Genomic DNA, 20,484 nt, shown 5'->3' on the forward strand with positions numbered 1-20,484 from the left:
TACCAGAAGCACTGTGGCCCGAATCCTCTTTGCTAATAGGTCCAAAGAGAGACAGAGAGGAGTTCTTTCTGCTGCTGTTGCAGTATAATGTTTTGTTTTTCACTCATTTGGCAGTGAGACTGTTAATGTTTTACGTCTGTGGCCGTTATTTCTCTGGCCAGCCCTCAGCTGAACGAGGAATCTGGAACTGGGTCCAGTGCCTCCTCGTCCCTGTGAGGCACACTCACTTAAAGGCCTCTCTGTATGTATGAATGTATATGAATGAGTGTGTGTTCTGCATGCCTGAGCAGAGGAGCTGGAAAGAATGAATGTTCAGTCAGTTGATGGGATGTCTGAAGTGGGCCAGGCCACTCGGACAACAATGGGACTGAAGTGCAGCTATTGTTTAAAGTTTACGGGGCGATGCGCGGCGCGTACAGTAGTGCGAGGGTAGTAAAGAGGTGAGTCAGGCAAATGTCGAAATGTGAGGAGGGCGCAGGCTCGGAGAGGCCGAGGGATAGAAGAGTGCGTGCTGTAAACAGAGAGACGTCATCGGTGGTCTTCATCCGCTCATCTCACAATCACAGTCTCAGACTGAACTGATATTGAGGGTTTTTTTTTTCCCTAAAAAGTCAAATAAAAGCCTTCTCACAGTCTGAATCCTCAGTGCACGGAGAGTTTCTCAGTGATTGAATTTGTCCATGAAGTGCACCAATGTTTATGATGGAAATCAGAGGATACAGTGGTCTAATAAAACTGCAACTCATACAAATAAAAGCTGGTGATACCTCAATGAATTAAGTCAATTAATTCATAGGCCTATATTTTGGACTCACTTAGTATTGAAACTTGGTTTCTTGGTTCACCATATTTTTCTGAAATGCATGCATTCAGTTAATCGTTGAAGATTATCATTACATACCAAACTAAATAGCAATTATTTATTTAAATTTCTTTTACAATAATATAGTTTCAACTTTGTTACATATTACACAACACGTGTATTATTAGTAATCATTTCACCAGGATATAAGGCATCTTTTCCTGCTGGAAAAAGATCAGGGTTTTTGATGAAAAGTTTATTGACAGTTAATTATGAGATATATTTAATCATTTAATTAAATCAAACGTCTTTTTTTCAAACAAAAAACAAACAGGCACTTAAAGCGATTCATAGACCTGATGGTTACATACAGTAGTATTATAATCTATCTCTAAACCCAACTTTGCACACTGGGTTTCACGTGCTGTAGGTCTCGTCGCGGCCTCCTTTCACCATCATCATCATCATCATCTTTATCATCATCATCGTCGTCATCCTCGCGGGCTTCGTCCCGCGCGGTGGCACCAGGTGGGCCGCGGCACCGCCGAACCGTGGCCTCGTTAACGCGCTGCAGTAATGAGGCCGCGAAGAGGGACGGAAATAATTGCAAATAAAACTACATGATGCAGAAAAGAAAAAAAAAAAAAAGAAATTAAACAGATGCGCGTGTTTTCAGGATCATTGATTTCGTCCTTAAAAAAAAAAAATGCTGAGAGTTGCAAAAAAATTATGAAAACAAAAAAAAAACATTTCAGGTGAAGCAGCTGGTTGCAGTGAGTGAGCACCTTATTAATAATGATAATAATAATAATTATTATAATAATAATAACATTAATAACAATGCTACTACTAACTATAATGATAATAAATAATAATAAAATACAATATTTAATAAACCAGATACTTTTTAAAGAAACGTTGGCTCATTATATTTTGGCCTTTTCAAACACAATTTTCAAAAATATCTATTTACACATAATTTAAATAATAATAATAAAAACACAGAAACATTCATTCCATTTTAAAGTCAGACCCTTTTTTAAAAAATGACACAGTGGAAACAGTGATAAATTTGTCATGCTTTAATTAAAATAATTCTTTAGAAATTCGTTATTTACATTTTGCAATAATATTAATAACAGTATAAGAAAAAATAGGTCACAGTTCTTACCAAACATCAGAACATCGGCATGACACACAAACTGAATTCATTTGAAGCGAAAAAACAAATGCAGGCCCATTTCAAGCCCTGTTGGTTTCAGTAGCCAAATTGCCCCCCTTCCCTCATCAGTCATCTGAGTCACATTGCATCACTTCCCCCATAAGTAATTCATCATTTACAATATGTACATATTGCTAAACAGATACATTAATTGAGGCTGAGGGGCATATGTGGGGGCATTTTGTTTTTAATTGTGATTTATTTCTTTTAACCACAGGGTAATCTGGATTTACAGTAACAAAAAAAAAAAACTAATCAGGAAAAATTTGCAAGCAGACACAGATTAAGAAAAGGATCTGGTGTGTAAATGATTAGACAGGCTTCACCCTTTTTTTTCCTCCTTTCTTTTCTTAGAAAAAGCATTTGTAAACAAAAGTGGACGGCATAACAAAGAAGTTGCATATCTGTACTGGATCAGTGGGGTCATGTTGCAGATGTGCGAAAAATGAAAGAGTCTTTGGCCAAAAACAGCATTAAAGAGCTCTGTGTGTGTTGAAAGTCTCAGGGTTTCAGTGTTTGCAGTGTGTGTGTGTGTGTGTGTAAACGTGCACGAGTCAGATTTAACGGTGTCACTTTTGACAAATAAATAATGCAGAAATAAAGAGGAGAGGGGATGTGGAAAATGTGTGTTGCTGCATGGTTTGTCAGCAGAGTCTCAAATAATTCCCGATCCAGTTTGTGACTTCCATGCCTTGCTCCGTTCAAGCTGTTTAGTCCTGCAGTCTCGGACCGGTCCGTTGAGTCGGGTCCATCAGCACAGAGTCTGGACTAAAGGTGGTCGTAGGCGGCTGCAGAAGGTGGAGCAGTGCGGGAGGCCGAGCTGTAGTAATAGGGAGAACCTGCGGGTGGAGACACAGAGAGAGGATGGGGGTTGGTGTTGGATCTGACTTCCTTCATCCATGTGAAGTGAAGCTTTACAGCTTACTCTCCTGTGACTGGATCCAGTCTGACACTCGGTCTCTCTCCTGTGACTCTTAAGGAATCAAACATCCAAGACTTTTCATTTCCTAACAAGGACGTACAGTATGTGGCGGAGTTATCCAGTGAAACCTGACATTTCTGTCAGTCCCAATACTCAATCTCATTTATAGTTCAGGGGCCATATTTGATCTCAAGTGGGCCGGACCAGTAAAATCATAGCATAATAACCTGTAAATGACAAGAACTCCTAATTTTTCCTTTTGTTTGACAAAACATATTAGGAACAATCGGACATTTCCAGAGAAAAACAAGTGCAATTTCAAGAATATTATGCTTACTTTACCATTTGCAAATGTGCGTGACAACTTACAGATCACAGTGGATTTAAAAAGGCACAAAACATTTAGTCACAGGTGTCTGGAACTGAAAAATATAGTCATGTTCACAAATTCATCCCCCGGGCCAGATTGGACCCTCTGATGGGCCGGTTCTGACCCACGGGCCGTATGTTTTGACACCCCTGCTCTACATGCATGGAAACAAAAATGATATAATTCTGTATCCTAGTTTCTACTCATGTCCTGCAAAGTCTTATATAATTCAAGACCTATATCTACAGATTGTTGTATCTAAAGGTTGTAAGATACTATCATTTTTATATATACACATATATATGTATATATATAAAATATTCATCCAAAAGAAAAAATAAAGTACAATATCAAAATGTACACCATACACATTCAGAAAAACATGTAAAAAACAGCCATATGTGCATGACTCCAAGTATATTCAAATTAAATTTGAAAAAAGAGTTTACTGTCATTTAATTAGAAACTACTTTCTCCTTTATCGTTTTTGGTTTATTTTGGCACTGTTTTGTCATTTGCCCGATTTTTTGCAAGTCTATCTCACTACAACAACACGCTCACACACCTAAATTACATTGTTGAATTATATATCATAAGAAAGTGGAGTAAGGACTTCTCGTTAAATAGATAGTTAAAAACAACAACAACATATAAATCCTAGTTAGTAATCCAGCTGACAACTTATTTACTTTTGTTTTGATTACTAAATTCATTTTTTAATTTTTTTATTATGTAATCTAGAAAACCATTTTAACTTCTAAAAGCAGTTATCGTCTATGCTGAAGGCAATGTTTATTACCAGTAGCACCAGCAGTGAACAGAACATATTCAGAGATAATTTGCAAGATGCATGAGGGTGTCAGCAGCAAACACTGTGTGTGTGTGTGTGTGTGTGTGTGTGTGTGTGTAGTGTGTGTGTGTGTGTGTGTGTGTGTGTGTGTGTGTGTGTGTGTGTGTGAGTGTGAGTGAGTCCTTACTCACCCAGTATGCTGGAGTTGGTGAACCTCCAGGCTTCGCTGTAGGAGGTGTAGGGTGAATGACTGTAGGACTGACCAGTGTAGTCTGCACCTGCTGTAAGACACGGAGAGAAAAACCCCTTCATCAAACACCGCGCACGTTAAACGCATCAGCAGAGAAGACGTTTGTTGTTATTAAAAGGAAAGAAGTCTAAGTCGTAGCCCTGCAGCAGGACAGAACTGGGTTGTTTGTGTGTGTGTGTGTGTGTGTGTGTGTGTGTGTGGCAGCATCTGCTCAGCCTCTGCTCATAATTCACCAACAGTTAGTGCAGCCTGTAAACCATTAATCTGAGGTGCAGGTGGATGGTTGAGGGTAAAATCCCTCGGCCCAGTGGTGCGTGCATGCAGCTTGCCCTCTACGCCCTCTTTCCTCAGCACTCGGCCCCTTGCATCGCTCAGCCTCTGCCCTCTGAAATGCCCTCCTCCTCCTCCTCCTCCTCTTCTTACCATACACTTCCTGCTTTCTCCTCCTCCTTTCATTTCTCTCCCTCTCCTTTTTTTAACATTCCAATATCTAATTGGTAATTATGTTGGCTGGAATGAATCCATGAGCTCCCCCCCCCACCACCACCACACCCCTCCTCCTGTTCTAATGCCCCCCAACCCTCCACCACCACCTCCCACCCCTTCACTCAGTAATTGTGTATCAACGCTTCCTCACAGCGAGCCCACCAGAAAAATAATAAATCAGACCCTCTCATTTCGCGCTTCGGAGGGCAGACTTCAAATAAAAAAAAGGCACATCTCACACACACACCCACACACACACACACACACGGTCACAAGACCGCCCCTCTTCGTTCATACCCAGACTTTACCCCCCTCCACCCTCTACGCCCACCCTAGCTCAGCATCTCCCTCCTGGGCCCCCTGGTTCCCATGGCGATGGGTGGTCAGTGGTGCCTGTTTGGGGAGGGGTGGGCGTGTGGGCAACAGGGCGGAACCCCCAGCCAGTTCTGTGTACCCCCTGGGCTTGTGCATGTGCGCCCGCACACACACACACACACACACACACACACACAGAGTTCAGCACCCTGGCAAAGCTACTCATTAACTCAGTCAGTCTCCCTGTTACTCTACAATCCTCCATTGCAGTCTTTCCCTTCTTTATTTTTTCTCCTTTTTCTTCCTCCATTCTCTTCCTCCCTGTTTAATTGACTTTTTTAAAATTCTTTTATTTATTTATTTATTTATTTAAGTGTCATACATGTAGAAAAACATGCCCAGTAACACACTAATATTAACATACTTCTATACCGCCAAGCCGGATTAGAGCACATGTTACACATGTTTTTTTTTGTTTTTTTTTTGTGCACCATCATCAGACGAGGTCTGGATTTTGAAAAAGACGTTTCATTCAGTAAAAGTGTCGTTAAATCATCGTATGTGAAGAGAACGCAGAATAAAGTGCGACTTTAATCGGATTTAAATTATTCCCATACAGTGAGAAACTAAAGAGCTCATGATTTCCCGATCAGTAAACATGCTTGATATGAAGACATGTTGACAATTTTACCAAATCAAATCACTCTGGTTTACATTCATGCAGCATGATGAATTATGGAGATGAATATACTGTAAATCCAAAGGAAAAATCTTCTTATTTGCCCAGTTTTCTGTCAAACCATTTCACATTTTATGCCTTGTTGACCCAACCTATTTCACCCTGAACATGCCAGAATATGATACATCTTGTATTCACTCATCCACTTGTGATTTTAATACTAATTGAGGTGCAAATATCTGCTCTTATACAGGATTTCTTACCTGCTACCATGCCTGTGATGGCAGACGAGGAATATCCTGACTGTGCAGGTGATGGGATGTGAGGTGGGTAACCTGGCAACGTGGAGCTCACCATGTCACGTCCTGAAAACACACACACACACACATTAAAATTCAACTGAAAATGCAAGTCAGGTTTTAAATTTACATTTTTGCTGCAGAGAACATCCACGCAGAGTCAGAGCTGAACCTGAAATAAAAATAATTACAGTAAATGATTGAGAATTGAGTTTTGACTCATTGGATGTGAACAATTACTGGTTTGTCCACTGAAATGAATATTTTGAATCAAAATTCTCAATCAGAATGTGATTGATTGACACACATAGACCAAATGATAAATTAAAAATGGATCATAAATGCAGCAGGAGATACAACAACATTAGTTCATTCCCAACTAATAAGCAGCAGCTTTTCAATGATTCTCCATTTTAAACGTACACACAAAAAGCCGTGTTATGAGTATGAACATGGATGAGATGGACGCCTGCTTTACCTGAGATGACAGGTTGACTGCTGAACTGCCCGTACACTGGTGCATGATGGGAGAATGAGTTGAATGCATTGGGAAAATGGCTGCAGCTGCCGCCGCCACCGCCACCACTGCTGAGAGAGACGGGTTTCTGCAGCGCCTGCAGGTCCACGAACGCCAGGTTGGCGGCGGTGGCGGCCATGTGTGGTGACGGACTGGTGCTGGTCACTTCTGGGGACATTTCCTGTTTCAGACAGAGCGGCAGTGGCTGTAGAGGCTCTGCGGTGGTGTGCAGCAGGTGAAGGGTGAGGGTGGGTGAGGAAATGGAAAACAAATGGTGCAAATGAGTGTCAAAGAAAAAAAACAAAACAAGAGTGACAGTGAACAAAAGAGTGAATGGTTTCAGGATTGTGTAAAAAAAAATGTGGAGGAGTTTGCGCCTTAAGGGCTCAAAATCATCATCATCTAACATTAAGATTCTCACCAGTAGTATTTTAATGTAACAAAGTACAAATACTTTGTTAATCTACTTAAGTACAGAAATCACATATCTGTACTTTACTTTATTATTTGTATTTCTTGCTACTTTTACTTCACTACACTTCTACATCTTTGTTACTACCAAATGAAATCAAAAGAAGAAGAGTTGGTAATGATCTGTATTTATATTGAGCTTTGACTGAGTCTTGATGAGATGCTTTACATTCACCCATTCACACGCTGCAACATGGGGTTAAGTGTCTTGCTCAAGGACACATATAGACTAGCAGAGCCAGGAATTAAACCTACAACTTTCCAGTTGAAAGACAACTTGCCCTACCACTGAGCTACCATGGTTCAATCCTTAACACCTCACTTTTTCTCACATTTTATATCAGAAAATTACTTTTGACACTTAAGTAAAGTAAATTTCATATACTTTTAAGTGACTTCTACCAAAGTCATTTTCTAACGTTTCCCTTTGAGTTACTTTACAGAAGGCTGCTCACCTGTCACCATGGTGTAGCTCTGATGCGCCGTCAGATTCCGTCCAATAGTGGAGCTGGACGATGAGAGGCTGGTCTTGGCCTCGTCGAGGCTGCCATTGAGGAGCGACAGCGAGTACAAAGTCTGGGGATGACAAACTGGGGATTAGCTATTGGTGGAAGATGCAAATGTGGATTGTGCAAGCAGATCTACAAATGACTCGGTTCCAGTCGAAGTCGCCAGCGACCTGCTCTGTCTTGCTGCTGGAGGCTGAGCTGAATGAGTCCGGAGGGTAGTGGTGACGCTCAAACCCGCAGTCCAGGTGTTGCGAGGCTGCCGAGAAATGGTCCACCCTCATCTGCTTTCTCGGGACGCCCCCGCTACCCTGAGAGTCCACACTGTGTCGACAGCTGTCCTGATCACCTGTGAGACACCGAGGGGGGAGAGAGGAGGAGGAGGAGTGATGTGACACGTGTGCTAAAATTGGACACATTTCAACAGTTCCTTTAGAAATGACTTAGGCTTCACTTTCAATTACTTAAAGGTCAGGCATGTAACATTTAGAAGGGTTTATTGGCAGATATTTGATATTCTACCCATAAGTATGTTTGTATAGGTGTACAACTAATGAAACTAAGGTTTAGAATAAGCTTTTTATGTGTACTTTAATTTGGTTTTGCATTTTGAAGTGGAAGCTTACTGCGCACATGAAAAAATATCAACATCCTCTCTGGTATGTGAATGCCACTGTAGTTCCCTGACACTATCTGATCTGTCCAAACATAATCTGGTTCACTTTTCATGTCAGTGAGAACAGGTTGTCATATTTTTTTCTAGATGTTGCACCTATTGTTCCCTGGCAACTACAACAGTCAGATACAGTACAAGATTAGAGCTCCAGTGTGTTAGAATGAATGATATCCGATGGTCGAGACTGCAAATTCTAACAATTTCCTTTTCCTTTTCCCCAAGTGTGTCACAAAAGTACGGTGGCCTGCGCATACCAGAAAGGATATAAGTCACACTGTGGCTGCTTGGATTCAGCGGTGCAAGATGGCGGCCTCTGAAAAGTAAGGCCCTTGTGGAATGTTCTATCTGATGCACTTGGCTTTCATTCACCATCCCAACAAGAACAACTTTGAATTCATGTGGTCTATTCCTTACTGTCATCATGGCTCCTCTTGCCCTCGGTGCTGGGATGCGGGATGCCCAACAGGCCGCTGATGGAGTAGGTGGAGCCTAACGAGTCCGACTGTGGAGATTCAGGAGGGGTGACTGCAGAACTGGGGACTGGGAGTGAGAGGAAAAGAGTGGCACCGTGAGTACTTTACAGTACACTATGATACACAGCAACGCTGAGTTTGTATGTGGTATAGACTTACTCAAGGTGTGTCCTGGACTCAGGCCTTTTCCGTCTAGAGGCAGATTAAACGGCTGTTGAACCTTTGTTCGGATTATTCTGAGGAAAGGAAAAAATCACTTTATGAGCAAAGAAAATGTGTCTTTAACCCCTGATGTCTTAACTCGACAGTCCTGGTTGCCGAGCCTCAGTGGCGCTTTGCATGATTTCATTCACAAGTCACTTAGGTCACCTGTTAATGGAGCTGACGCTGGGCACCGTGTCGCTGTCGCACACTCCCTCTGCCAGCAGCCGGTCTCTGATTTCCCACGCGAACATGGTGGGGTTCTGCCTCTTGTACTCTGCGATCTTGTCCACAACTTTCGGGGTGGCCACCTTGGGCTTGGAGCCACCGATCACTCCGGGCTTGATGCTGCCCGTCTCGTAGTAGCTGAAAGAAATAAGCCCTTGCGTTGACATTGCCACCCTTGACAAGTACACAGACTCTCAGAGGTCAAAGGGCACACACAGACCCATCAGCAGAAGTAGCAGGAAGTTGAGTAACTCACCGTCCCAGGATCTTACTGACGCAGCCGTGGCTGACTCGGAGCTGTCGGGAGATGTCACATGGTCTGACCCCCTGATGGGCCATGTCGACGATGCGTTGCCGGATCACCTCCGGAAGTGGTCGGCCATTAACAAACATTCCACCTAGTTGGTTAAGACCCCCATGACCTGGGGGAGGAGGCGGGATGAACACTCATAAAAGTCATGGCACAGGAGACGTCACTGCGAGAGGAAGAGACTCTCACACTTGGTTTTTACCATTTTATTATTTTTTTCATGTTAGTGGCTAAATGAAACTATTTCCGCATAGTTAGACCAAATCAAAGAGAATTGACCCATTTCTCCTGTAATTTGACCAAAGGTCAGAGCATCTTTGTGACAGAATTGACACTCAACATATGATGTGTCAACATTCACAGACTCTCTGTCTGTAAGAGACACATTGTTCTACCAATCACCGGCTGATTAAATAATAATCATGATAATAATAGTTGTCAAACAAGAGCAAAATAAAGAAGCAGAACATATCTTAATTTGAAATTTTTTTCCCCACCAAACCCCCCACCATCCTGACACTTTATAGTCTACGTTCAATTATACAAATAATTCATATATTTACAAAATTAAATTAAGGAGTTTTTTTGTATGTCAAAGAAGGAGGACAAGAGTGCACAAACCTTACCTGGCGAGAGCCAGCAACAAAGTTAAGGACAAGATTGTAATATTTATTTTGGTGAAAGATTGTATATATATTTTTTGTAACGTTTAAGTAACGTTTATTATTGTTATTGTCATTATTATTGTTATTGTTATTATTATTGTTATTATCGTCATTATTCTAACTATTTATGGGTATAACCGTAAAATAAATCCACAAAGCAGATGCTGCCAGCCTTCTTGATCTCCATGAATATTAAACATGTTGACGCAGGATTTGCTTGGTTGATCTAAAGCAGCTGCTCCTGGAGAAGAAGAAAAAACAAAACATCTGATGGTGGTGGCGCTAAACACCATCTCCTCTGAAGACACACTGACTGTGGACACGGTGGTGGCTCTGCAAGAAACACCATCGCTTTTAATTTAACCCAGTGAGCCTCGTCGTCCTCTCTCCTGCCTTTTTTTTCTCCCCTCGGCTTTCATTTCCACATCAAACAGCAGCCGAGGGAGGAGGGGGAGGAGGAGGAGGAGGAGGGTGAAGACAAGGAGACAAGGAGGGAGGGAAGGATGGAGGGATGGAGGGGAGCCTCTATTAACGCTGCCAGCGGAGTGTGGAAAAAAATCTCCCCGCCAAGCTTCATCAACCTGCAGGATATTAAAGCCGAGGAGCCCCGGGGAGGGAGAGCGCGCACGCGAGCACGCGCACAGGCGAGCACGAACACACCGAAAAACAAAGGATAGATATAGATAGACAGGCTGACTCTGTGTTATGGTCTATTTTAAAAAGCGTGCTCTTTTTATACAGATAGGAGTTAATTATAACATAGTTACCATTAAAAGTACACGTTAAAATCTTGACTTTAAACTGCGTGTAAAGACATAATGTAGGTCCCAACTTCAAGGAACATGATGTACCACACATTAACCTGAAGTGTAATTTAGGGTGAACCTTGACTTGAGGTTTAAAAGGCATTATAACATCTTTAAAGGATGGTGAAATGGTACAATAATGTCTATTTTAAGAACATGGACATGTTTGAGTTCAGCATACACTGTGTAATATTATTTACCTCAGTCCAACACTTCACTAATACACTCTTAGTGTGTGTTTATATAGTGCATTTCTGCACAAACCGCCTGATTTATTTACTGCTCCTGCTCACAATGTAACTGCAGCTCTTTAACTTATTTGTTCAGTTTCTATGTCTTTTATGCACGAGAACAATCCATTCCTTGCATGCGCTCATTTACACGGCCAATAAAGTTGATTACAATTCTGACTCTGAGTCTCTATAGAGACCCAAGAGAGACTAAAACTTTAGGCCAAAACTTCACTCCCCTGTTGTTGTCATCATCAGCAGAGATGAAGCACACACAGTCGTCTCACAGAGGACACAGGCCCAGCAGTTATGTTGTGTTGTGTACTTACCTCTTGCACTGTTGGACATGTCCCTGAGTCTTTCCCGTCTTTGCTCCACCTGCTGATCACTGACACTCCACTGTCCTCCACTCTCTGCCCCAGTTACCGAGTTCTTCCTCCTCGCCCTGCCTCGTCTGGCATGAGTGTGATCCTGTGTTTGTGTGTCTGTGTGTGTGTGCGTGAGAGAGAGACACAGTGAAAACACTCAGCTGCTGTTCACACACACTGTGTGTGTCTCTTCAACGCAAACATGGATACAAAGTCTTCAGTCAACTGTGGATATGTGTAATGTAGCATTTAGGCCCTTTCTTTCTTTCTTTCTTTCTTTCTTTCTTTCTTTCTTTCTTTCTTTCTGCTCTTCATTAATCCCCTTATAATGTTGTACATATATTAGCTTGTATGCATTAAAAGAAAGTAGTTTCTAAATCTGGGAGGAAGAATTAGAGTTGGGTAGAATATAGATTCTTTCAATTTGTACAAAACAAAACTTGACATTAAAGCTGCCTCCTTTTAATTTAAGGGTGTGGAGAATGATCTTAACCCTTAACTAAAAGATGTGGTGTGGTGTAAATGTTATTAAGAAGCCCTGATTACAGGCTCCATCTGTTCAGCTGCTGCTCTAAAGTCTCCCACCTTATTGGAATGAAATATTATGTCATTTACTAATAAAAGAGGACAGTGACATGAGCCTGATGGCTGCACGCACACACACACTCAGAGAAAGAGAGAGAGAGTGCATGTGTTGTAGTAAGTGTTCATCCAGGACACAGAAGTTAATGTGTGTGAACTCCTTTAGGCCAAAAAACCTGCCTTCATTTGTCAGCTGATGTCAGGTCCTGCTGTGTGTCACTCTAAAATTACACCAAATAATTAGCAGCGTGTCACACACTGTTAGCTGTGAAGATGAACTGCATCAGTGAAGGTGTTTGCTTTTGTTTCAGACTTATTTTGGTCTGTGATTAATGACAGTTTCACTGCCACAGGATTAGAAACCAAACCCACTGTGCTTTGCCAGCGTTAACTAATGTTTATGTGGGAATTATCTGCTTAAACATCACTATTAATTCAGTATTAGTGTTTTAATGTTTTAAAACAAAATCTCCAAAAATGTAAAGATTTTTAATTTCAAACTTAAACTCGATATCAATAAAAAAATATATAAAAGAAGTGGAATCGAAATATTTAAAATCACTAAATAAATGGCCTTTAATATTTTAATAATTCATGTTAAACTGGTATTATTAATTGACTGTTAATAAAATATGATTTCTGGCAGTTTTATTACTTGAATTGAATTATCGTCACAATAATGGAATATTAGTGTCAGAAATTAACAAACCACAAAACGGGGGGATTCGTTAATCTGCGATTATTGCTTGAAGGATTAAAAACAAAAAATTAAATGGGATTAATATTATCATAACATAATTATCGTTAAAAGTCGACGGTGTTTGTCAATTTTAATAATAATAACAACAATAATAATGATAATAACTGATAAATATTTGAACTTTAAATTCCTGCGGATTTTATTTCACCAGGTTGCATCTCGTGTTATTCGTAAGTGACGTTTTGCATTTTTGTTAAATAGACGTGAATTATTTAAATTTTGTTCTATTATTATAAAGTTAGATTTTTATTAATTAAATTGTTTAATGGATAATATTTTAGTAAATTCTCTCTCACATTTAACAACGTGTCCTTAAATATTTAGCTGTGTGTGAATATACACATATTTAAATATACACAGTTTGTAAACAAATAAAAAACAGGAAAGAAATAACTTTCCTTTTCTGTTTTTTCAGTTGACCCTCGTTTTATTATCAGACAGAGTTCTGACACGGTTATGTTCTCATTACCGCATTAAATAAATGTACAGTTTAACTGCGATACAATTAACGGTTATATAGATTCATAACCTAATGTGTGCTGTTTTAGTTGCATGCCAGCCTTCAGATTATTATAACAATGTTAATAATTAAATTAATACAACAATTAAAAAAAGAAAAAAAGAAAAAAGAACAGCTCGCGGCTGGAATTCAGCTCCCTGTGGACCGAGGTTAACGTGCGTAATTATCCCTGTTCTACTACGAACGCTGTGCCAGGTCTGGACCCGTGCCACATCACAATTAACAAAGAAAGAAAGAAAGAAAGAAAGAAAAAACATCCTCGTGAATTAATTACAGACAGAACATATATCAGTCTCTCTCACATGGTGTTGATTTAACTCTCCACTGAAATGTCATGGATACATCAGCTCACCGTTTATTCCAGACTGCGCATCCCTTAAACCTGCTCCTCCCTCTCAATCACACCTCACCTGGATTACAAATAAAACGTCTCCGTGAACACGTGTAACGCGCGCGCTTACCTTTCCACTACGGAGCTGAAAATAAACGCGTCCTCCAGCAAATGTATTCTGGTTATTATTCCAACCGATCGACTCGGGAACTGTGTGACAGCGTGTGCGCGTCCTGGCTCTTGTGTTGTGTTATGTCGTGCGCAGCAAACGCTCAGCCAGGTTTTATCCAACCGGGGTTGCGCAGAGGACGAAGCCCCGCAGCCATTGGAGGAATGGGAGGGGGGGAGAAAGAGGAGGGGGAGGAGGAAGAGGAGGTGTGGTTCTGAGGAGAAGAGAGGAGAGGATAGGAGAAGAGAACATGGAACTGTGTTGTGATGGCACTGAGCCACTGTAGGGAAACACTTGTCATGGAGAAGACGTCTTTCCATTCATCTCCAGCGTCCATCAGCCTGTGTACCGGCATGTGGCACCGCGTCCCCGACGGTTCTCACACAGTTTAGTGCTTGTTTAGCTGCTGATCACTCACAGCTTCTCTCTGACACACACGTAGACTCGGACTCTCAGCAGTTTGGCGCGTTTGTTTCCACAGTGGAAAATTAATTGACGTCACTGGAGAAGATGGAGAAGAACATTTGGATCCATTTTTTTTTTTTTTTTTACATTTTAAAGTTTGTCAAACTCATACACACGGATTATTTTCATCACTATTCATTCACCACTTTTAATTTGGCATTTTGCAACATAGCCATTTAAATCACAGGTTAAATCACCCCCCGTCAAAATATATATCAGAACCTGATTTCAATCCAGGGGACTACTTTTTTTAAAAACTATCATAACATACAGCCTAAATAATAAAAAAGCAACTCATTACTAGAATTACATGACATTCAGTTCATAAAATTACATAAAATATAGCCCAAATAAAATAAAAATGACAAAGTCTGAGCAGATTCAATTGGTTAAATAAGGGATCAAGTGTTTTATAATCTCTAAGAGGTTGTAATAGTGTTTTCTTTCTGTTTATTATGTGTTAGCAGCTCCTCAGGACGCTGTCATTTATATTTTGTCAGTGCTGCGGTGCTTTTCTTTTTGTTGCATCCCCTGCTGCGTGAAACAGGCCCTGCGTGAGCGTAATGTCACGCCAGGGTGTCAGTATCCCTCTGAGTTAAAACGTTGTTAATGGTGTTCGCACAAACCTGTAAAACAAACACACAACACCTCTAATGACAGCCACGACACCTCGTTCTCTGCGTGACATTTATCAAACTATGCGGTTTTCTCCTTTTTTGTTACTGGTCAATTACGCACGAGCCAAAAAAAAAATAAAATCACTTTAAAGTGAATTCATTAATTCACACCATGTTGGCGGGCCATAAAAATGAAAAGAATGCAGGTATAGAGGTCACTGCAGTCCTTATCTCTCCAGTCTGTGATTGAAGCTCTTCCTTCCAAAAGGCTCTGACTCCACATCAGTGCCGCTGCAGGACAATGCATGTTTTTAAATAAATAAAAAACGTCAAAAGACTAAAGGGACTCATAGCATGTGTTGGAAACAGAGACAGTCTTCTGTAAAGTGACCAGAGCAGAGCGCACAGGGAAACGACAAAGTGCCTGAAGGAAGATGTGACAAGAACAGAGAGCGAGAGAGAGGGAGAGGTTACAGAGAGTTTAACAAGGGATTAAAACTCATAGATTGGTATCTTTCGCCATGATACTGTCCATTTAAATGGCGCGTAATTACACGGGGCCACTCGCCAAGGGGCAGAACTCATACACGCCCTGTATACAGTAAGTCCTGGCCCATATAGAGCGCGATATTATTAAGAAAACATCCAGAATTATAATAATAAAAGCTTCACCTGCAGTGAAGTAAGTGTGGATCATTAATTGTTGCCATCAAACGTGCCCAAAAATAGTTAATAGACATTTTGCATTTTTCTTTATAAAGAAAATGCAAAAAAAAGGGTGTTTTTCTTTTGTCAGAAGAAGCATCTGTTAATGTGTCTACTGTAATTATTTTAATATTTATTCCCACGTTATATTACAGTATATTGCGATTGCCAACTCCAGGTTGTTTATGCTGAGAGGGGAATAAACAATAACGGCGCGAGGATGCTGACAAGGTGCAACTTTGGGGAACCAAATTTTGAAAAATAATTAAAAATACGTGACGTGTGAAGCAGAGAAAAATGGGTTTAATTGAATTTATGTAGCACAGTGTGCAAACAAAACCTATATTAAAAGTAATGTATGTATATTCTTTCCCATAAAATTAATAAACGCTGCCCTCCAATTAGACCACCGTCTTTTTAGTCTCAGTTGCACCAAAACAGAGTTATATTATTAATGTGGCTTCTTTGTATGATTTTTGACAACATAGCTTTCTTCCACAAATCTGCAGTCTGTCCATTTTATTCTCCGGTATGATGCTGATTTTGTATTAAACCTTTCATTCTGTATGTATAAACATTCAGGTGCAGCAAAGAAGTGGTGGAAATTGGAGGGTATGTATATATATATATACATATAAATACGTCCTCCTTGTTTATGGTTTTTCTTCACGGGTGTGTCTTGTTGACAGGATTTTATTTCTTCCAGCAAAAAGAAGAAGAGGAAGAAAAGAAAAGAAAAGAAAAGAAAAGAAAAGAAAAGAAAGAAGAAAAAAAGCACAGCGTTACCTGCGGCGACAGGTGGCAACAAGAGGTGAGGGTAAAAAGGTCACGGGGGGTCAAACACTTCCGACTGCGGTGATAAGAGGAAACATGCACAGATATGTCACTGTCCAAAGTTTGTAGGGATGTTTTTAAAAAAAAAGAGTAACAATGATACAGAAATAATAAGATTCACCACATAGACTATAAAGTCCAGAGGATCCTGCAAAATGAATGAATGAATTCAATCTTTATTTGCATAAAACATTGAAAAATATACAACCGAAATGAGAAAACATAAAATAGAAGACAACAAGCAACTCGCTGCAATATCCTGGTGGTCTCGTTTTATAAGAAAGTGCGCGCTGATTATGAATGAAAACTACTGGACTTAAAAAACACACACACAAACACACACGCGCGAGTCAGCAGCTGTTTGCAGCGCGAGGCCTCTGTCATCTTCCATCCCTCACGGAAACCACACACACACACACACACACACACTGAGAGAGAGGTGCATGACTCAAAGTGCGTGCGCGCTCCGCACGGTGATGCATTAATACCTCCACGGCTCCTCTGCGCGCTCGCGTAAAGATGAATGCGTCGCGGGGGGAAAAGCGCCGGCACTTAATGACAACTTCTATAAATCTAGTGGAGCGGGCGCACGTCTCTTTGTGGTCAGCGAGTCGAGCTGAGGCAGATAATTAGGTCATAATAGCTGCAGAAACACGCCAGTATTGATGATCACATTAGAGCCTGTGATTTTCCTAATGCTGAAACACACACTTTCCCTGTTTCTTTTCTCCCCATGTAGAAGTTTCTCTGTTACTACTTCACTCATATTTACATGGACAACTTACATGTTTTGCAGCAGAGTACAATAAGACTTAATTAAAGCTATAGTGCTTCTACACAAAATCCTTTACATTCATTCACACACGTTGTCCACATATTGCTGATTAAGGGCCAGTACACACAACAGTTTTATATTTTTTTGACTTTTTATCCACAGTTTTGTGTAAAACCAAAACAATCCCACTGTTGTATATTTATTGTTAAAACATGAAAACATGTGTGGTCATGGCATCACCCTTGTTATATTGAACACATGATTTCTTTTTCAAAGGAAGCTCTTGAGTTGTTTTACAAATTGTATTCACTTTGTATGAGGAATATTCATCAGCAGCATTCCTAATCTTTGTTATTTCGCTGCAAAAACATGCAGATTTCAGGATTATAGTCAAACTGGACACTCAAAATTCAACATAGGTGTGGATGGGTGGATGTACAGGATAAAGTGGTGGAAGATGAACGAGTGAGTGAGTTATTTCACTGTTGGCTGTACGTTATCTTGTATTCTGCTGGTTTGTATTGCAGAAACCACATCATGCTTTGTCCATATCATCACTGCTTCTAATTGGGGCTCTTGAGATGAAATGGGCATGTGCTGGCGCCCTTCTGTTTCATTTTTCACGCTGTGAAGTTTCCGGTAGTTCAGTCATATTTGTGATGACTGGCTTTGTATCAATGTGCTGGACCCTAGCATTTGCTATCACTGTCTTTGTTGTCCTTGTCTATTCGCTCTATATTAACTTTATTTTCTTTCTTTATTCCTTGGTCGCATGGTGTAATTTTATCAGCATTTAAAGTCATTTTGGGAGGTTCTCATAACGATGCTACTGTTTACGCAACACTTTATAAAGAACAACAAGGAAAACTATTGTGTAAGGAAAGTTCTGTATCCGTGTGAACTATCACCTCCACATGGCTCTCTCTGTGAATCTCTGTTTACACAGGAAGTGATTTGTTTCATGTCAGGCTGACGTATGACTGAATACATGGAGAAAGTTTCAGAATAGGTTTTTTCTGCTAAAAAACCCCCAACCCACTTGTTCAACAGTGTGATGGGGTAGATTCTTCGTGCTCCTGTCTCTGCACTGCAGCTGTATACACACCAATCCTCCCCCACTGATAGTATTGCTTGACAGTTCCTGTTTAAGTACAAGTAATGCCACATCGAGGCAGAAAGATAACGTCATCATCATAAACACAAAAAACAAAAAGTTCATTGCCAAAAGTTAAGCACTGCAGCTTTACTGCATTTTATTGCCTCAAATGTAAGTTTTCTCTCTTGTGGTTAATTCATTGAAGACGAAAAATGATTAACACAATAAATGAAGCTCACTCAAACTAACAGCAGCAGTTTTTTACATACCGTGCTAAGTTTAGTTGGACCATTTTTTTTCAGCGTTAAATAAAACATTCCTCATTTTATTAAAGGGCCACAGAGACTCCACAGGTGTCTCCATCTGAATTATAACATGCTGGTTCATATGTTGCCATATGGGGATCCAGATCCAGTCTTGTTTAGGTTTTTGCACATCTCCTCCTCCCTCCTCGCTGTTACTGTCACGATGCGTGTGTTGCCAGTGGATTTCCAGCTCCCTCCCTCCTTCACCCCTTTTCTCTCTCCGACCAGCCTTTACCATCTGTTTTGGCTCCCCTCCATTCTGTCCTCTCATCTTTTTCTCCTCATCTTCCTGTGTTTTGTGCACTGTCCACCCTCCTTCCAGCTTTGTCTGTCTTAGTCCAGCCCTGCCCATTGTTCCTTCTGTGCCTCCCATTTCCGCTTTGGGGTTGCCCTCTGACCCCACACTCTGTGCTCCCCCTGTCCCTCCTGCTGATGCCCCCAAAACCCCCCGACCCACCCTTGCTCGGAACCCCCAAATCTTCTTGTTCTTCTCTTGACTGCTCTCCCTTTAAGTTTTTCCTTTTTTTGGGGTTGGGGGCTAATAACTGTTGCCAGCAAGCTCCACACAAAATCCCAGCGTGATTGCTATTGTGAGGCTTACAAAGGCACACAGGCTGTAATGGCCATTAGCAACAGAAGGGCCTGGCCTGTGAGCAGTGTTTAGTTGTGTTTAGCCCACATGTAATTTGGACTGGTGGTCTGATGTGAGCTTCTCCAACATTCAATTGATCAATCATGGGTTTTTAATGCGCTCTCTGTGTCTCTGCCGGTCTGACGCCCACTTTACTTCTGCCTCATCTTCTCCCCTCGAGAGTCTAACAGAGGAGGGAAGAACCAAAAATATGAAGTCATTACCTTAATGATTTACATGAATGAGTTCAGTGATACATTCCCCCCACACACACACACACACACACACCCATTGACACACACTAGTAATTGCAGGAGACTTTGAGGATCAGAGCGACTGGTGAACCTTGTCTTCATGCCTGTCATTCAGGAGCGGTTTCCATGGAGATGGGCATCACAGAGTTGGCAAATGTCTGTAATGTTACGACGGGATGTGGAGCTGCGTGTCCTCAGGTGCTCCTCTGTCAAGAAGACGGACAGCAGATTTTAAACAGACGAGCAGCAAAAGAGCCTCATCATCAGCAGAGCAAAAGAATCTCTGTTAGCAGCCGCAGTCAATGTCAGCAATGAAACCAAAACACTTTTTGTCATCGTCTGGATTAGTGTCTTCGATTCTAATTAACTTGCTAAATAGACTCAGAAAAGGGGGACGGTTCATGCGAGAGCGAGATCTTGTTACGCACAAGTGTCTTTGAGGGAAGATTTTCATCTGTAATTGACTACGTTTAAACGGTCATTTTGATCAAATTAGAAAAACAAACTCAAAACAAACAGATTTCCTCTCTTACCCCAATGGACTGCTGTTACTGCAGCAGTAAGTATTTGCAGCGAAATGTGTTCACAGTGCAGTCTGAGGATTTTCCCCGAGTTGTTTTGTTTACTGACAACATTTTCAAGGTGCTTAAAAACAAAGGTTTAACCCGCTGCCTTAAAAACTTGAGTGAAGTCTACTTGATGACACACAGAAGGTGACGTTGTGATGTTTAACCCTTTAGTACGACTCCTTATATGGACATGTGTTTATAGGTCACATATTCAGGCTTTACAAAATGCATTTTTTGGGTCAAAGTTATGATTCATTTGATAGCACATATTTGTTTTGTGCAGAA

General features: G+C 40.9%; 1 protein-coding gene across 3 annotated transcripts; it reads right to left on the reverse strand.

The window, feature by feature from the left end:
• Positions 1 to 1,871: 1,871 nt before the first annotated feature.
• On the reverse strand, positions 1,872 to 14,023 carry pax8 (paired box 8). Of its 3 annotated transcripts, none has more exons than XM_044053664.1 (12): positions 13,910 to 14,023; positions 11,548 to 11,703; positions 9,464 to 9,605; positions 9,148 to 9,345; positions 8,938 to 9,014; positions 8,720 to 8,845; positions 7,803 to 7,978; positions 7,579 to 7,699; positions 6,614 to 6,868; positions 6,100 to 6,201; positions 4,298 to 4,387; positions 1,872 to 2,863 (listed from the first exon to the last, which is right to left on the reverse strand). In XM_044053664.1, exons 2-12 carry the CDS (start codon positions 11,564 to 11,566, stop codon positions 2,793 to 2,795), a joined length of 1,377 nt encoding a protein of 458 aa, XP_043909599.1. In that variant the 5' UTR covers positions 11,567 to 11,703; positions 13,910 to 14,023; the 3' UTR covers positions 1,872 to 2,792. The 3 variants fall into 3 exon arrangements, with proteins under 3 accessions (XP_043909599.1, XP_043909598.1, XP_043909600.1); XM_044053663.1 differs by having other exon boundaries at positions 9,464 to 9,629; XM_044053665.1 differs by lacking the exon at positions 6,614 to 6,868 and having other exon boundaries at positions 1,873 to 2,863; positions 9,464 to 9,629.
• Between the last annotated feature and the right edge of the window lie 6,461 nt (positions 14,024 to 20,484).

The sequence above is a fragment of the Solea senegalensis genome, linkage group LG21, assembly GCF_019176455.1.
Source record: "Solea senegalensis isolate Sse05_10M linkage group LG21, IFAPA_SoseM_1, whole genome shotgun sequence".
NCBI lineage: Eukaryota > Metazoa > Chordata > Actinopteri > Pleuronectiformes > Soleidae > Solea > Solea senegalensis.

What these genes read in the sequence shown, in the direction of transcription:
- pax8 (XM_044053663.1), bottom strand. An exon ending in AGCGTCAGCTCCATTAACAG is followed by an intron (nt 9,015 to 9,147) that starts GTGACCTAAGTG and finishes TCCTTTCCTCAG; the next exon opens with AATAATCCGAACAAAGGTTC. An exon ending in GAGCTACACCATGGTGACAG is followed by an intron (nt 6,869 to 7,578) that starts GTGAGCAGCCTT and finishes ACACCACCGCAG; the next exon opens with AGCCTCTACAGCCACTGCCG.